This window comes from Dryobates pubescens, chromosome 5 (assembly GCF_014839835.1).
Source record: "Dryobates pubescens isolate bDryPub1 chromosome 5, bDryPub1.pri, whole genome shotgun sequence".
Classification (NCBI taxonomy): Eukaryota; Metazoa; Chordata; class Aves; order Piciformes; family Picidae; genus Dryobates; species Dryobates pubescens.
Genome location: NC_071616.1, coordinates 39,348,325 through 39,366,619, shown reverse-complemented (window position 1 = coordinate 39,366,619; position 18,295 = coordinate 39,348,325). Strand labels below are relative to the sequence as shown.

The 18,295-nt window shown below is 39.8% G+C and overlaps 1 protein-coding gene across 1 annotated transcript in view; it reads right to left on the bottom strand.

The window, feature by feature from the left end:
- Nucleotides 1–18,295, bottom strand: part of BAZ1A (bromodomain adjacent to zinc finger domain 1A) — a 70,009-nt gene that overhangs the window by 20,860 nt on the left and 30,854 nt on the right. The window contains exons 7-19 of the mRNA XM_009902982.2: nt 18,000–18,102; nt 15,477–15,643; nt 14,560–14,655; nt 12,296–12,434; nt 11,711–11,857; nt 9,307–9,402; nt 8,952–9,176; nt 8,146–8,311; nt 7,794–7,907; nt 6,234–6,358; nt 4,178–4,786; nt 618–781; nt 268–422 (exon numbers count right to left, since the gene is read on the bottom strand). Of these exons, the coding sequence (XP_009901284.1) occupies nt 268–422; nt 618–781; nt 4,178–4,786; nt 6,234–6,358; nt 7,794–7,907; nt 8,146–8,311; nt 8,952–9,176; nt 9,307–9,402; nt 11,711–11,857; nt 12,296–12,434; nt 14,560–14,655; nt 15,477–15,643; nt 18,000–18,102 (2,306 nt within the window). The remainder of the gene's footprint in view (nt 1–267; nt 423–617; nt 782–4,177; nt 4,787–6,233; nt 6,359–7,793; nt 7,908–8,145; nt 8,312–8,951; nt 9,177–9,306; nt 9,403–11,710; nt 11,858–12,295; nt 12,435–14,559; nt 14,656–15,476; nt 15,644–17,999; nt 18,103–18,295) is intronic.

The window sequence follows — 18,295 nt, the reverse complement described above, 5'->3', positions numbered from 1 at the left end:
GCATTTTATTTAAACATGACTTCACTTATTCCTGATTTGGTAATCAATATGAGCAGTGTTAATATCTGAGTAGGAGAAGGTGTAAAAGCTGTCAAACACAACCAACAGATCCATGCAAAAAGTCCACATTCTACACCTCAAATGTTTTAAAAACACCATTACAAAGAACGTGAGGGTAAGAACAATCTGAAGGTAAAAAAAACCTACCAGAGCACTGCTATAAAAAAACTTACAGGGAAGAGCCATTATTTCAACCATTGCTCTTACCTGTCTTTCACAATAAACTTATCTTGCTCATCAGTTTCCATTTCTTCAGATTCTTCATTCACAGTTTTAATTAGACCATTTTCTTTGTTCTCATCGTTCAGAAACTCATACCGCCCATGTTCTAAGGCTGCTCTCCAAGACTGTCTGTCTGTAACCTGAAGCAAACATACAAATTTGAAGTTTCTAAAGAGTCAAAGGCCACAAACTTTTAGTGCAAATTACTGTCTACACTTAATTTAATTATGCTGTCAGTAAACCCCATAGCATGGAAGACTTCTCATTGAATTCACAGACTCCTCATTGAATTTACAGACTCGGTGGCACCACTAGGCATTCTACGACTCAAATACCTTAATAGCCCCCAGTGTTCCTTGGTAGATCCTGTCCTCAATGTCCAAAAGAAAGTCTCTAAGTCTCAGTTCAAGCTGCTTCTCTGCAGATACATGAGATCCATCGTGAGCATTCTGCATCCTTCCCCGGCCTGAAGGAGGTCTGATGTCACCTTGAGGTTTGTCTGCAAAAATACCAGATAACTTCATGTTACGAGGACTTTGCTCCATAAAGTAGCTGCTGGTGGAGGGAACAAAAGTAGCATAGAGTGGAATAACTAAAAACATATTCAAAACTCCTTTCCTGTAGCAAGAGTTCCCAACACCAACATCTCCATGTCGGCTAAGGCATCCAATACAGCTGAGTATGATTTTAAAGGAAGACCTACAGACTAGAATCTGCTTCTTCCAAGACATGGGGTGAGAAAGTCTTGTTAATTTACAAGCAATTCTTTTGCCTTAAAATGTTCTCTCTGCTATAAATGCAAGGAGGAAAAATGGAAACACAAGAGAAAAATAATGAAGTCACATTTCTAGTATATGGTGGCCTTTAACTCACAGGAGAACTCATTTTCTTCGCTACATAGATGTTTACCATAAAAACATTTAAAATCAGCATGTGCAGCTGACAACTGAAAAAACTAACAGAACAATATGTACTAGTCCACAAATCTAAACCAAACCAAACAAATACAGGTAAAGATGACACAGGCAAAGACTAGACTGATTGTGGGCTCTAATTAAAGGTGGGGAAAACCAGGAAGAAGACAGCAAGATAATTTATGAAGAAGGAGGGAAGAGCTGATGATGGGCTGTCAAGTAAAAACCTTTTCATAAGAGAACTGAAAATTTATGCAAAAGCCTAAAATCCACAGGAAAGAGCTGAAAGGATGCCCAGATCCTGAATTAGTGCTTGCAGATCTGTGTAGGTGGCAGACATTTCTGTCCACAGGATTTACCTTAAACTCCACGAGTACAGAGTCAAGAGGTATATGCAAGAGCTGGGAGATATTTACATCAAAAATTACCATGAAGCTGGTGTTAAGGAAGAACAGGATACATTTCTAAGCACTCTCAACTGTGGTAACAGCTCCCTGTACTGAAAATAACTACACAAAGATTCTCAGAATATATACTAGCAGACTGATGTCTGGATGTGGGAAATGTCCCTTCTGGCTCGAAAGAAGCTGAAACATAGCAGACAGCTTGCAAACAACTGATGAGGAGAAGTTAATGGAAACTGGACATTGCACATCAGTTTTGTTTCCAGGCTCTTTTGAGTGGGAGTTAGAATAGAATAAAATAGAATAGAATTAACCAGGTTGGAAAAGACCTTTGAGATCATCAAGTCCAACCTATCATCCAGCACCATCTAATCAACTAAACCATCACACTAAGCGCCCCATCCAGTCTCTTCCTAAACACCTCCAGTGATGGTGACTCCACTACCTCCCTGGGCAGCACATTCTGAGGGCCAATCACTCTTTCTGGGAAGAACTTCTCCCTAACATCCAGCCTAAACCTCCCCTGCTGCAGCTTGAGACTGTGTCCTCTTGTTCTTAGAAAATGGACACGAGCAGTCTATAGAGTAAGAGAATCACAGAGTAGTTCTCACTTGTCCTGCAAGTAAAGGCAGCATGACAGCAACTCTCCCTCCAAAGCACAGGTATAGGTGGCCACTTACCACTGCTTATCACACAGGGGAGGTATTTGAATTTCTCTCTTGTAGTCAAGTTCAAAGCTGCTTTTTGGATTTTCAGCCAAAGTTTTTGAAGTTAAAATTGAATCAATGTTATTCTGTGTTTCTCATACAGGAAAAAAAAATAATCTATGACTGTGGAAATCAGTTGCTTCAGGGCAGAAAGCAACACACAAAACACAGACAAAGGTGCAGCAACTAGTCAAATAAGGAACAACACACACCAACATTCAAGGAAACTACATTTTTCTCAACAACACACACAAACATAACCATAAGGCCTCCAAACAATGCTTAATTACTATCCAGAAACTCTGCCATGTGCTATCTTCCACCAAAAGAAATGGTAAATCAGTTATGGATTCAGCAGTATGTGAAGATTTTGTGGCATGTCCTGGTAGACACACTCCAATAAAACACAAATCAGCTCTGCTGTGAACAATTCTCCCTTGCCCCAGTACTGAAATCCTCATGGCAATTTGGCATCATTCAAATCAAAATGCAATTTCTCAAACATTACTCTAGGGAGTTTCATCTTGGTAACGTCCTCTACCCACCAACAAAGAATCATAGAATGGTCTGGGTTGGAAGGCATCTCTAAAGGTCATCTAGTTCAACACCCTCTGCAGTAAGCAGGGGCATCCTCAACTAGATCAAGCTGCCCAGAGCCTTGTCAAGCCTGACCTTAAATATCTCCAAGGATGAGGCCGCAACTACCTTTCTGGGTACCTTCTTCCAGTGTTCCACTACTCTTGTGGTAAAGAACCTGTTCCTAACATCTTCTCTAGTTTGAAGCCATTGCCCCTTATCCTATCACTACAGGCCAGAAATACAACAGCTGTACGCTTGTGTGTGCAGTATTTTATCAGCTATTGGAGATAATGCTTTGCCAACAAACAGCATAATATCTGGCTAGGAGAAAAGCAGGAAACAAACACCCTTAATCCTTGGTCTAGGACGGTTTTAAGTACACTCCTGCATTTTGAAATCTACAAAACCAATACTGCTCTGCAGATGTCTCCTCCTGTAACAAGCACCTAGCAGAAGAAGAGGGGAAAAAATAGAGAAGGATAATATCACAGAATACACTTTTATGTTAGCCCAACCAAAACAGCTGTGCTATTTTTCTCTCCTTAGAGGTTTTACTATGACCCTGCAATATGCCATCATTCCCTTGTTCACAACAGGTCAGTAAAGCCTACCTGAATAATTTCATGCATTATGGTGTTATGAAAGAACATGTCCTGCTCAACAGAAAACAAGGTAATAGTAATCACCTTCCTCTGTGAGGTTTCTTTCTCCAGTATCAGACCTTTTTTCTCCTTTTATCATACTGGAAATAAGTATTGATCATCTGATGTCCTACGATTTGCTTTCAGCAGATATCAATCTTTATTCCCTAGTTAAATCTTTTCCCAAGCTCACATAGCTTCCTCAGGAAGTGTGTTTAAAAGCCAATCTTGTTTTACTAAGCAGTGAAATAACACAAAAAATTTGGGGGTTTTTAGCATGAAGCAATGGAACACCACCACAAAGTGACAACTGCTCTGTGATTCTCTTACTCTATATATAGACTGCTCTTGTCCATTTTCTAAGAACAAGAGGACAGAGTCTCAAGCTGCAGCAGGGGAGGTTTAGGCTGGATGTTAGGAAGAAGTTCTTCACAGAAAGAGGTGGGAAAAAACCCAAAACAACCACCCCACAACAAAACCAACAACAACAACAGGGTAAAGCCCACCCTCTTTTCCAGAGAGTGAAACAATGCTTAAGAATGATTCTTATTTCTTAGGACTTACAACTGGATGAGAATTAGAGGTCTCTAGAAGATTATACAGAAGTAACAGCTGTGGTAGTAAATTAAGATCAGGAACCTTCCATTTACCTGGAATATGGAATTTTTCCACAGGAAAACTGCTTAGTTGTTCATATATTCTGCTTTTCTCTTGTAACAGAGTTTCTTTTAAGGCACTCTCCCTGTGTCCTCGGGAATTGAGAGCCTCCAGGAGTTGGTCCAGTTGTTCCCGAGAGTTGTAAAAGCACCACCGGTTTGGTTTGTAGACTGGCCTTGGCACCTCTGCCACAACACTGGTGTGTGAATCCTGGTCAACAGTGGAGGTAGATTCAGAGGATTTCAAAGACTCTCCAGTTTTACTGAATACCTGAGGTTCATTTGTGCAAGACTGTACACTGCTTTGAAAGGAAGAGGTTCGAGGCAAAAGCATGTCTTCTGTGAGACCAGAATAGTCCTCTTCTATGAACAATCCAGGAACAGAGGGGAAAATCCAGTAGCGCCGGTACAGACGGTCACGACCTAAGGGGGTGATATTTGTGCAGGCTGTTGCGTTCTGAATCTTTTCTAACAGTTCCTTCTCTTTCTTTTGCTGCTCCTGTTTTAAAGCTTCTTCATCTTCAGCAGTAAGAGGTTCACTCTTTTCACAAGTGGTCTCTTCTTGTCTTGTAAATTCTTTATATCCATTTTGCCCTCTCCTTCCTGAAAGTCAGAGAAAGAAGAATGATAGAAACACACTTGGAAATTCTTTCTGTAACCAAAAACTCAAGTCAAGAGCAGGTTTTGGCTCTGTCCCTTTCTGATTAACTAAACTCACACTGTCAAGGACCATCAGCTCAGTCAAGAAACAGTGTTAGTCTTATTGAATGGTCTAAAATTTCTATCCCAGGTACTCTTAGTAGCATAAGTCTGCAATCCTAAATCCACAATCATCCAGGACTCTCACCAGCACAGATGACAGCCTAAAGCCCTCACAAGACAAAGACTGATGAGGTAGCAGCCCAAATCTCTTCAACAACTGATCTTCCTGTGGTGGTGTCAAGGTTTAGTTACAAATAGCAGGCTGTGCTCTTTACTGCACCACAGCTCCTACTTGCACACACCTGAGGAAATTAAATCTGGAGGCAAGTCTGCATTCTATTATAGAAAGCATGCTGCTTCATCAACAAAGGCAAACTAAACCCAACCACTCAACGTAACATCTTCCTTTGTAACACTTGCTAGTTCTGCAGCTTCCTAATAAAAAGAATCAAAACCAAACTATACCCTACTAAATGAAACTCCTACAACTCTCTTGCTCGATGTACTACTCAAAACCACAAAATTAGAGAATGGTTTGAGTTGGAAAGGACCTCAAATAGAATCTAGTTCCAACTCCCCTGCCAGGGGCAGGGACACCTCCTACTAGACTAGGCTGTTCAAGGCCCTACTCAACCTGGCTTTGAACACAGGGGCATCCACGACCTCCCTGGACAAACTGTTCCAGTGTCTCACGACCCTCACTGTAAAGAATTTTCAAAGCTTGAAGCCTAAACAACTCTGAGCAACCCGTTCCAGCACCTCACCACCCTTACGGGGAACAATTTCTTCCTAATGTCTTATCTAAATCCAATTTGAAGCCATTATCCCTCATCCTGTCACTCCATGCCCTTGTAACAAGTCCCTCCACAGCTCTCTTGTAGCCTCTTTCAGGTACTGGAAGGCTGCATGCTCTAAGGGTTCCCCAGAGCCTTCTCTTCCCCAGGCTGAATGGGCACAACTCTCTCAGCCTGATTACACAGCAGAGGTGCTCCAGCCCCCTGATGATTCTCATGGCCTCTCCTCAGATGGCTGTGGTAATGGTTTGTCAGACAAGACTCTAAGGTTTTATTTAGACAAAAGAAGAAACCAGAAAGCAAGTATGGAAGACAAGATGAAACAAAGTGTGAAAGTACATCTATCTAAACTACATCAGGCCAGCTCAACAGCCCATTATGACCATGTTTGGTGGGGTGGTTCGCCCCCTACTCCCCATCCCCCATTTTCCTTCTAAAATTCACAGCAAGGATTGATAGTATGTGGAAAAATTTATAATACAACCAAAGAGCTTCCTGGGTGCATGTGTGTGCACATACAGGTACAGAAATTAAGAACAACAGTATAGCATTACCTCTTCCTCGTTTTTTGTTTGGTCCCACTTCTTCTTCATCCTCTGTCACTGTGTCTATGTCCTGCTCTTTACGTTCAATTTCTTTGCTCTCTGTGCTAGTATCAAGGTCTTCCCTTTCCTCCTCTCTGCCACAAATAAAATGAACAAAAGATAGGGCTAGCTGATCAACCACACATTAAAAGCTGACCAGAATGAAAAGGCAAAACAAAAACCAGCACACCCCACAAAGTCACATTAGAATATGGCATCTTCTACACAATGCTATTTTCCCCATCAGAGGTATTTAAGCTTGTCAGAGGCCTGTAGTGCTTTTTAACAATGAAGTTTGAAGTCACAGAATATATTAAAAGCCCCAAAGAGTCCTGCTGAATTACAAATTGAAAGTCCCATATTAAAGATTAAAACCTGCTATTTGGTATTTATTCACTCTTTCACTGGAAAAGCATTATAATAATCAGATCCTTTTTGGAGGCACTGCAGTTCTACTGACCTGTTTTGTTTGTTTTTTAATGACCAAGGTGGGGGAGGCAAAAAAGCTTCCTCCTGATAATGCATGTTGTTTCATAAAATGCTTATCACATTTTCTTCCTCATTTTCCCCAGCAAATATAATTAAAACCCTGCAGAACTACATGCAACCATTTATTTTGAGGTTTTAGGGGTTTTGTTGTTGTCTTTTTTGTTTGTTTTGTTTTCAGTTTGGGGTTGTTATTTCTTGGGGTTTTTTTTTTGGGGGGGTGGGGTTGGCTCTTGTTTACTTGTTTGGGTTTTTTTAGTTTGGTTGAGCTCTGTGTTTTTAGCTTTTTTTCTTTGTTGTTTTTTAATTGTTGTCTGTGTGGCTGGTTTTGAGTTTTACTGTTGTTGTTTTGGTTTTTTTTTTCAGTTATGGTTTCAAAAACATAGCACAAATCTGTCTGTGGCCCAAGCTCACCTTTTGCACTCAGATTTATTTAACTAACACCCTTCCTCAAGCAAGTAAATATATTGTATTGTATACACATTTTGCCCCTGCCCTGATTTCCCTGGAATCACAGGCAGCTGCGTGTGCATGAATCTTGCCACCTGAAACCATAAAGTTTCATTACAAGAACAAAAATCTTTTGGCTTCATGGAGATCACCTGGGATAGCACAGCATTTGTTCAAAAGTGCTACTACAATTGAGTCATAAACTGTTACAAGAGGCCCCTATTATGTAGGCCAGATCAGACCAACTCCAAGATTAGAAACCTAACTACAATAGCCTATTATGGAGATATTCATAGTGATGAAATCAGCGCAAGACAAAATGTAATGCAAAACACCCACAAACTAGATTTCCCAATTTTCTCCTGTCAGTAGGAAAAACTGTCAAGCTGTCAAGAGAATTATAATCCAAGTTGGTTTTAAAAAGAAAATCACTTTTATAAACCAGTTTTAGAAGACTAGGAAGAAATATTGAAATCAGCATTAAGGACTAAATACTTAAATTCAAATAAACCTTTGTATATGATCAAGTCAATGGAATCCACATAGCTGGAAAGTGCTGTATTAAATGGATCACAGTAATTCTAGGTACCATACCCAACAGACACTTCTACAACAGGATTTCTTTGCTCCTCTTCTTTCAGCTTTTCTTGTTTCTCTTTCATTTTTAGCTCTTGTTCTTTCAACCTTTCTTCTTTTCTCTTACGTATCCTAATGGTAAGAAGAATACAGAAAACCAGTTGCAATTAATCTGTTCTCTGATCTGGCAGCATCTTTCTTCCTTTATACTACAGCATCATCTGAAAATGCTAGTAACACAAGAAAGCAAAATGCTTAGCACAACTCCTGTCTATGGTCTCGAGAAACTGACATAAGCCACAAAGACTGCTATTGGCCCTCATGTCAGAGGAACTGACACGAAATTGAGCTTTCCATATCCTAGTGTTACCTTGCAGCTGCTGCCTCTCGTTCTTTGCGATGCTGCTCTGCCTTTAATTCTCTGAACTCCTGCTTTGCCTGTCGTAACACATCAACAGAGTCCTCAATGAAATCTCGAGTAGAGACGAGAGTCAGGAGTTTTCCACAGAGGGCATGAAGGATCTTCATCTTTTCTCCTAATAAAAATTCAGACCAATTTTTATATTCGATTATACAACTGATAAATATGCCTTATTCTTGCATGCTCCAGACTGAAGATTAGCTCTTACTTGAGAAAACAAATCTGTAGTGCCCCAGCTGGACTTGCAAAGAGGCATTTCCTGAAATACCTGCCTTGCTCAGAGATGCAAGCCTGAGTTTTTTTATTTATTAACTTTTAGCACAGAAAGAACAAAAAAGAGCAATATCATCATCAAAATGGAGATAAATGAACAGTAGATAGCAATTTTGTTTGTAACTTGGAAGGAAAAAAGACCCAAACCAGAAGGGCAATAAACAGCAGAGACAAACTCTCAAATGCTTCTCCCAGAGAAATCCCCTTCTGCATGTATAACTAGCTTTTTTTCCCACCCCCCAAATGGGTTTAAGGAAAACACTACTCCAAAGTAATGAGACTACATAGCTCTGCAACCTGTGATCTGGTGGGACCTGCAGAATACAGGACAGATATTGGTCTAGATGGCCTTCAGAGGTCCTTCCCAACCTAAATGATTTTATGATACACTAACTTTAGACTATCACTGATCTGAAGCAGTTAGAAAACTGATCACTTGATAAGCAACCTAATCATTTCCAGCATCTAATGTCCTTTATTACCTGGCAATAAATCATACACTGAGGTACTCGAAAGTTTCTTCAAGAGGCCAGGATTACTTAATCTCAGCTCCATGCAAGCATCATCAGTAGCATCAAACCCTCCTCGTTTCTGGTAGCGGTATTTTGCGTTGGCTGATGTTACATCAGCGCCTGACGCTAGAATGTGAAGTCTGAGAATCTCAGAAAGAGTGCAGCTATCAAGATCCAAATTTTTCAAATTGCAGCCTACAGTTGAGAAGAATGAACAGTTACTTTCAACAGACATTTATCTGCATACAAATATTTAAAATGTGCTTTAAAATATATAGAGCAAAATAAGAAGAGTAACAAAACAAGAAGTGAAACCCACACATACCCTGGTGTAACTGGGGCCATGCAGCTGCCAAAGTTGCAACTGCAGACAGTGCAGATTTTGTGGGGTCTGAATCTTCATCCAAAGCCTCTGTTAAATCTTTAAGGAAATAAACACTTTATTCTAGTGCAAATGAAAAAGTTTGTACTGTGGAGGGGAGGAAAGCAAGCCAGGTTTGTTTTTTTCTTTACAAGTTGCAGAAAAGCGAGAGGAGGGCCAGTATTTACAACAGCATCAAGGTATTCAAAACTCAATCCAACATCCAAATTAAAAGTCACTCATCTTTAAATGCAGCTAAGCCCAACTAAAAGCTAAGGACATGCATCACATGCTATATGCTGTTCTCCCTAGACAGAAGCTGTTAAAGCACCCCCAAAGCACAGAACATGCACAACGGCGACATAAAAGGTAGCAACGATAGATCCATAAACACACTTGAAAGAGAAACAAGTAACAGCGCAAGAACAACTCTATTTTGTTCCCTCAAATCATGTTTTTCCCTATTATTTTGTTTCTAGCAAAGACCATCCAAACCAATGCCACATTTTGATACTGGTTATCACCACTCACTGCATACTTTTAATTTACTGCCTTACTGCTCTGCACAAATACAATCACTAAGGCATTACAGACAAACAGTATTTCTCCAAAACAAGCATCTGCACTTAGAAAGGAGCATCACACATCAGCAAACTGGCTGGGAAAGCAGGGCAGTGAAAGGGAGAAACAGCAAAATTCTTGTTTCCTTAGCACTTACAGGTATTTCTCCAGAGGTTTACCAGAATTTTTTCAGCCTGTGCTGTCACAACACTTCCAATTTATTCAAGTCCAAATCATTATGCAGTTATGAAGTCACCAAGTCAATGAAGAGCCACAAATCCAAACTTAAGACCAATTGAAAAACAACTCCACAACAGACTTGGATGATGACTACAGTTGTTCGAAACCTGTCACCAGGCTCTGCAAAATTAACCTCTGCAGCTCCCTTCTCACTGTATTTGTGCAACAGGGTTTGAGAAAGTACTGCACACACTAAAACCTCACAGCTGTGTTGTTTTTCTATTGTAGAAACACTCTCTCAAATGCTGACTACTACTAGTTTGGTTAGTCAGAACTATAAAGCTGAGAACACGTAATTCTTTTATAGGAAAGCAAATTTCTGAACAAGAGGGACAAGAAATGAAAGCTCAAAGGCAAGTAAAAGATAAAGTGCCCTGCCCACAGCTCTACTAACCTAGAAGCAAACCAGCAGATTTTTGCAATTACCAGCCCCATGCAGTCAAATCAAAGTATTAAAGTTACATGACTTTTTTTTCTGGTCAGTCCTATGACTAATAAAGAACCTAATATACCTGGGTCATGATTACCTGACAATGGGATCCTTGCTTATATTGCCCAAGCAACTCTCTCAGTAGCCAAAAGATACAGTTTGTTAAATTAAACACTATAGAAGAGTTTACATTTGTTAACACTGTATCAAATCTGTAACTTTATTCAATTAACAAGAGTAGTAGCTATTGCTGAAGACAGCGACCATGTTCAGTATTTTATAGCTTGGACATAAAACTGAAGCATGAGATACAGAGTAATTAAAGGAACCTTCCTGTACCCTTCTGCATTTGTCTTATGGAGGAACCACAGGATTTGCTTGACCTCTAACAGGGAGTGCCCTCATAGTCTTATCTGCCTCTGGTGAATTACAGACTAGCAGGAATGGTTAAAGCTTCTCCTGTAACTAATCAGCAAATCTGGCAGTCCATTTAAATGCAGGACCACAGAAAAATGGAACAAAGCCTGCCCTTCCTCCTGAGCAGTGGGTAGCATATAGCAAATGCCTCTGAAAACATGAGAGACTTCAGCCTCAGAGTGAAGCCTGCAGGCAGAGTGCCTGTGAGATCCTTCACTGAAAAAATACACAAAGGATCTAGGAGTTGTGGATGCATACTCCTAAGACTTGAATGAGAATTATGCTGAGGAATTTTAGGTTTTGATCTGGTTAGGTCCAGAGTTTTACTTTTTTTAATAGCTGCAGACAATGTTTGATATTTAGGAAAATGCCTTGTTTTCCTGATCCTCAGGAGAAACACCTACCAGTGCTGAAGGAAGAGGAGGAAGGTGAAGATGAGTTTCCTTCACCTCTGAGACATAAGCAGGGCTGTTAAAAAGCTTATTATGCTTTGCTGGATGCAATCATAGTAACAACGAGCTTGCTTTTTTCTCTGTTCCCCCCTGGGACCCCACCCTCCCTGCCCAGTTTAAAGCTTCCATTTCAGATAAAAGAGTAAAACCAAGTCCATTTACATACAATATCCATGCATAATTAGACAAGGTTAAACAAAGGAATGCCATAAAACATGCATTTTAAAGTTAATTCCAGTTTTTTCAGCAGTAAAACTAAGGATCTGACCTTTGGTCTCAGCATCAGCTATTTGATCTTTGGCCACTTCCTCTTCCTCTTCGGCCATTGCCTGAAAGATGGCAGTCAGGAAGAAAAACAGCAATTCACATAGTGGGCCTTCAGTGTCATTTCCTACAAGAGCTTCCTCTAAAACTTCTGTGAATAAAGTTTAAGAAGTGTCACTTTTGCCACAAAGTTGGAAAGCAATTATGTACTGAAGAATGAAAACATTTTTTTTTCCCCTTCAGCTATGATAATCAAGTTACTTATCCAAAATTTACTGCAAATATTCCTAAGGTGATACTGCCAGAACACAACATTTTCCTAATGCATAACTGCAAGACTAAAGTAGACATTTTAATAAGCAGATCAACAGCCTCTACATTGAAATAAATTTTGATTTCATGAACATTGCAGAAGTTGACTGTGAAGAGAAAGAATGGACTGATAGGCACTTGTGAGCATTGACACATTAAAGCTTCAGAGAAAATTTTGTAGCACTGGTACTTGGGTGCACAAGAGATGTTTGGTTGTTTGGTAGGAGAAGGGACACTACAAGAATCAGGGCACCCTGCCACATAAATGACAACTTGCCTAAAGTCACTCCTTCAGGAAATTCATCTTGAAGATCAAAAAGTTCACCAAAAGCATATAAAAACTCCAAAACCATCAAAGCATCACCAAAGATCTCAGGAGGCAGTCTTGTCTTCACTGGCATTGGCACGGGCAGTTCCTGCAACCCAAATGGGACAACTTAATATTGTTATATGGTTTCTGCAGAGGACACAAGTGATGAAAGTCAAGCAGTCTGCCATTCTAAGGAGTTTATCTGTTGGGTTGCTGTACATTTTACTGAAAATGGTTCTGTAAGACTCATAATTATCATGCTAACATCTCTGGTAGTCCTACCTTAAAAAACCAAAGAGCATGGACATACATCTTTGGAGACAGGAGTTTACTCACGCTCATCAAGTTAAACTGTTTCACATCTTTGTTTACAGGAACTCACATCCTCTACAAGTTAGGCACATGAGCTGTCAAGATTCTTCCTATAAACCTGTTATTATTTCACAAGAGTTTTGAATTTAAGTTTGCTGGAACTGTCCAGAGAAGCAAAACTATGTACATTCTTAAAAGGTTCCTCATTATCGCTTACAAAGAGAAGCAAACAAAACCCCAACACATTCACATAAACCCACACCCATCTAATACTAGCATACACAAGATTTTGTCTAGTGATTGAGTGTCCCGGTATTTATGGTTTTTTGTGTTGGCAAGGCCGTTAAGATAGCTGAAAACATGCTAAAGGGAGCTGATGTAACCACGTAACAAGACCACTTTCCAGACACCGTCTTCAAACCACAGATACCAGTGTCTAGCACTGAGTTTGACTTTCAAATTACTCTGTTGATAAAACCCTTCAAGATTTGTCTTCGTTTAGCCTTACTTCACAGAGCCAAACCATTTCCAGAAGGATGGCTCTTCTCCACAAGGTGGTATTTCATAAACATCAACCAGAAGACTGCCAAACATTATGCTTTCAGGACACAGAAAGCTATTGCATACATTTCCCGAGACAGGAATTTAGATGAGAAAGCAAGAAAGGCCTACCCATGGGCTGCTTCTCAACAACAAAATCCCTATTCTTGTCAATATTCACTGTAGTTATAACACTGCTTTCCCACTCCTCACTTTTGCTCTTCCAGCTGAAGCATAGCAGTACTGTTTTGTACAGCTCCCTTTCCTTTTGACAATGTTCTTCCCTCTCTTCAGTTTCTTCTCCCTTTCTAGACACAGCTAAGGGTTTTCAGTCTCATCTTCAAGGGCCTATACAGCTTTCCTGGCAAATACATTCAATTCTCACATTCCTCCAACCACTGCTATCACCACTTAACACATATCTCTATTCCACTTCTCTTCTCTGCATTTCTGTCATGTTTCTCTGCATATCTCAAACTGCCATCCCTGTGTCTTTAGCAATTTTACCTCCTTTCATTATCCCCTGACAAAATTAGTAAAGTGCACAGGTGCAACATTAGACAATCTTCTATAATATACAGCCACACTACAGAGCCATAGAATCATTTCAGTTGGAAAAGACCTCTAAGATCATCAAGTCCAACCATTGACCTGACACCACCATGGCCATTAAACCATGTCACAAAATGCCTTGTCTGCATATTTTTTGAACACCTCCAGGGACTGTCACTCCACCACCTCACCAGGCACTCTACTCTAGTATTTGATTCTTTTCTTGATTAATTTCTTCAGTCAATAAATTTTCCCTAATATCCAATCTAAACCTCCCCTGGTGCAACTTGAGGCCATTTCCCCTGGTCCTATTAACAGTCTTGTTTAGAAGTTTAAGTTCATTAGGAGGTAAATTCCTTTTACTTTCTATAGGTCTCCATAATCATCCAGAAAGATGTTAGTTAAGCAAAGACACTGCTAGAAGTTAAATTATTGCCACATGGAGTTACAAGCCAATGTCCTTTCTACCTTTTGCAACCAAAAATATGGTTTCTTTGTTACTCAAATCTTTTAAGTAACTTGGGTTTATTCTAGGTGCTCCTGTGCTGCATATTTAAGAGAAGAGTCAGGCATGCTCACCACCCTGCACTTGTTGAGATTAATGCTTCAAAAATGCATCTGCTCTATGTTAAGATTGAGAACAGCCAGTCAAGTTCTTCTGGAGGGTGAAAATGCAGATGATCATCACCACTGGGAAATATTACATAACTGCAAGTGATTCACAGCCTCCAGTGTTCAGATTGGATATAGATTTGTCTCTGCATTAGGGAATCTAGCTTGGGGACCCTGTGAAGTATAAACCTCAGCTATTCCAAATTCAGTCATACCTTAAGATCATCACATTCCATATCTTCTCTAGGCTTACTCCACTGTTTCAGGTATTCCACATACTTTCTTTTTTCTTCACGCAGCTTCTCTCTTTCCTGAAAACCACAGTGATAATGGTTCATAAAATGCAGTCAGATCATCCCATTATAGGTTCAGAACCTGCACCCCTTCTTTCAATCACACTGAAAAAGAAAACATCTTTAACTAGAACAACCAAAAAAAAAATCTAGTCATTTTTATTTTGTATGAGATGCTAACAAAAACCAGAAGTAAACTGTGGTGATACTTAGTGGGGTTAGACATGGGGTTTTCTAAGGGCTTGGGACTGTTGTTATGGGGGAGGGGTCCTTTTGGGGGGGTGGTATCTGGGGTTTCTTTCTGTTCTTTTGGTTTGTTTTTCATAGAAGTGGCTGAGGAAAAAAAAATAAATCTAAAAATAAAGATTATTTATGAAAAGGTGCCACAAAAAAGAAGGTAAAATTGATAGTGGGCATGTCTGCGGGGAAATACAAGCAGAATGAATAATTTCTTCATCTTCAAAGTGCCAAAAAGTTCCTCAGCAATTTGTAACCAGAGAGAAACCACAAGGAAACCCACAACTATTTAATATGCTGTGAAACTCATGAAGTGCAGCATCTTTAACACTTAGAACAAAGTCAAATACTGTCACACATTGCTAGCAAAAAGACCCAAACAACTCAGCAAACTACTTCAGAAGCTCAAACCCAACTTTTTGTTCTAATACAGTGAATGTTATCCAGAAATATAAATTAATAATCATATAACTGCACAGTCTTCTAAAATGCACTTGTAACTGCAAACAGGTAATGGAAAATAGATTGAAGCAGTCAGCAACTAAGAAACAAACCAGAAAGAAATTATGCTGTTCATATATGAAAAACTGCAAATGGATTACTTTTTCCTTTTCTATTTTGAGTCTCTCTTTCTCCTCTTTCTTCTTCATCCTTTCTTCCTCCACAATCTTCTTTAATTCTTCTCTCTTTTTTTCCTTGTCTTCTTTCTCTTTTTTCTTTGCTTCCATAGCATTTGCCTTCTCCTGTTTTAATTTAGCCTTTTCAAAAGCTAGGAGGAAAAACATCCCAACAGTTAATTTTTCTTTTATAAATGTTTTATTTAACTCTGCTACATAAGCTGACTTATTTACAATTACCATATGAAAAAGATATTGCTATGGAGACTGAATTGTTTCTGTGCCAAGCAGAAATTCAATTACCTGAAAGTTCCTTAAAGACTCAGAATTTTAGCCTGTGTGTTATCTATGTTTCACAAGGCTGTCAATCACTTTAACAGTCAAACAGTCAATGGGTTTGGGTATACATGTTTATTACTCCTTCGTTGTTTTCTGTCAAGTGACATATAGCCTGGAGAAGAGAAGGATCAGAGGCGACCTCATTGCCCTCTACAACTACCTGAAGGGTGGTTGTAGCCAGGTGGGGGTTGGTCTCTTCTCCCAGGCAACCAGCACCAGAACAAGGGGACACAGTCTCAAGTTGTGTCAGGGGAGGTTTAGACTCGAGGTGAGGAAAAAGTTCTTCACTGAGCGAGTCATTCGTCATTGGAATGGGCTGCCCAGGGAGGTGGTGGAGTCGCCGTCCCTGGAGGTGTTCAAGGGGAGATTGGACGTGGCGCTTGGTGCTATGATCTAGTTGTGAGGTCTGTTGGAACAGGTTGGACTTGATGATCCTTGGGGTCTCTTCCAACCTTAGTTACTGTGATACTGTGATACGAAGATGAGAGTTGACTCCAAATCCATATAATTACAGCAGAAGCATGTTACAACTAGGTGTGGCATATAACCATGAAATACAGGTGATAGTAAAAAAGATTTACATAAGTGAACTTTAAATATTTTATTAATACTGAAAAGCCAAGACACTTGAAACCTACTTAGTACTTCAGTGGGTTTTGTGCAAGTTTTACTTGTATTGCACAGTTTAAGCTGGTGTAATTGGTAGTATATGTCATTGCCTTAGGAGATCAAGATTCTTTTGTTGTTGCCTGCAGAAGAACAGCAGGATACACATTTCCACTTTCTGTGGACAGATGTCTGTCAACTCACAAATAAAAAGGAGGGTCAGGAAGTCCAACATTTTAATTGAATAAACAAGAAAGCCAGAAAAAATTAAGAGATCCTTACATCCAATTAAGGTTTTTTTACTACTTTTTCCTAGAAGGTTTTGAAAATGGGCTAGGATTGCTTTTACAGATAGCTACTGCACATAGCAGCAGTGTCTCACACATACCAGCAATGTCTCTAACCCAACAAATGAGCAGCAAAGCTGATTTCCACCCCCCCATCCCCCCAAGTCTCCTACATACTGAGAAAAGTTGTTTTTCCATGGCACTTGGCATATTGCTACTTTTTCACATGATTAAATTAAGCCAGAATGAGTCTTATAGAAGCTGTAGTTAATGCCACACAAGAAAGGAAGCAGCTTTGATGTTTAAGAGCTATTACCTGTGCTGTCATTTCTAGCACATAAACAAAGAGATGCTAGTTATGCAACCAAGTGGACACACAAAGTTTAGTGGAGCCCATTAAACCCTACAGTCCCTGCCTCCTGTGAGGATAAGGTCCCGAGCAGCCTCAGACAACTTTGCAGTTATTCAAGCAAATGTTGGCCTAAATAATTTCTAGATGTCCTTGCCATCCTAAGACAGTTTATGAAAACAGATAGGAACCAGATGAAAGCCCTTCCTTAGGAAGGATATCAGTGCTTACAATCCAGAAGAACATCTTGTCTGAGCTTTGTCTCCTCAAGATGCATCACTTATCTAGTTTAACCCATATGAAAGGCATGTGGGTCCCCTTACTTCATTTGAAATCGGAGCTAATCAATCTGAAATAAGTCTCCTATGTGACTTGTGCTCTTGGAATTAGAAAAATTCTTAACCACTGCCATCAATCTTGCAGAATATTTAGAAGTACCTTAAATATCTACATACAGACATCTTCAGGAAGACTCAAGATTTCCTTAGGAATTATTACAGGTTTAGAAAGCATTGCAATGCTTTTAAATTTTGAGGTAGTTTTTCTCCCATTTGCAGATCTTCCTCATACAACAGATTGATTTGTGTCACACATTCACATTTTGACATACCTTCAGCTGGTAACACTTACATATGGGGACCTCACGATCCAAACTGCTGCAAAAGTTAACTTTGCTCTTTGAGGCAGAAATTGACACAGTTGGACCACAAGCTTTCTGCATTTCTCCAGTTTAGTAAATTAAAAAAATTAAACAAGGAAACAACTGCTCCAACTACTCAAAGGAGCACTTCGAAACAGTGCTGTGACGGTGCGCTCTTAGTACAGTTTCCCTTTGAGAGGTACAACCCCAAAAGTACTCTAATTATGGCCTGCTCTCAGGCCTGCAAAAACAGGTTCTACTAGTCACAGAACTAAACTTCAACTTACCCATGGCCTGCACATCATCTTTTTGCTTCTGGAATCTGGGCTTTTCCTTTGCTACTTTACTTTTGTTTCTTTGGGCATTCTGTTTAGCAGTAATCTCATCCTCCTGGTAGAGAATTCACAGAGGGAGTGGAGAAAAATAAAAAGAACAGTTAGAGGGAAATGACCAGCAACAGATACTCCCAATTTTTCAACAGCTGTCTAACCCAAGAATGAAAACAGTCTGTAAGAGTTTCCCCACAGACATACTAAGTTATCAGCAATCCTGCCTAATGGTTGGGGGGAGGAAAGGAGAAAAT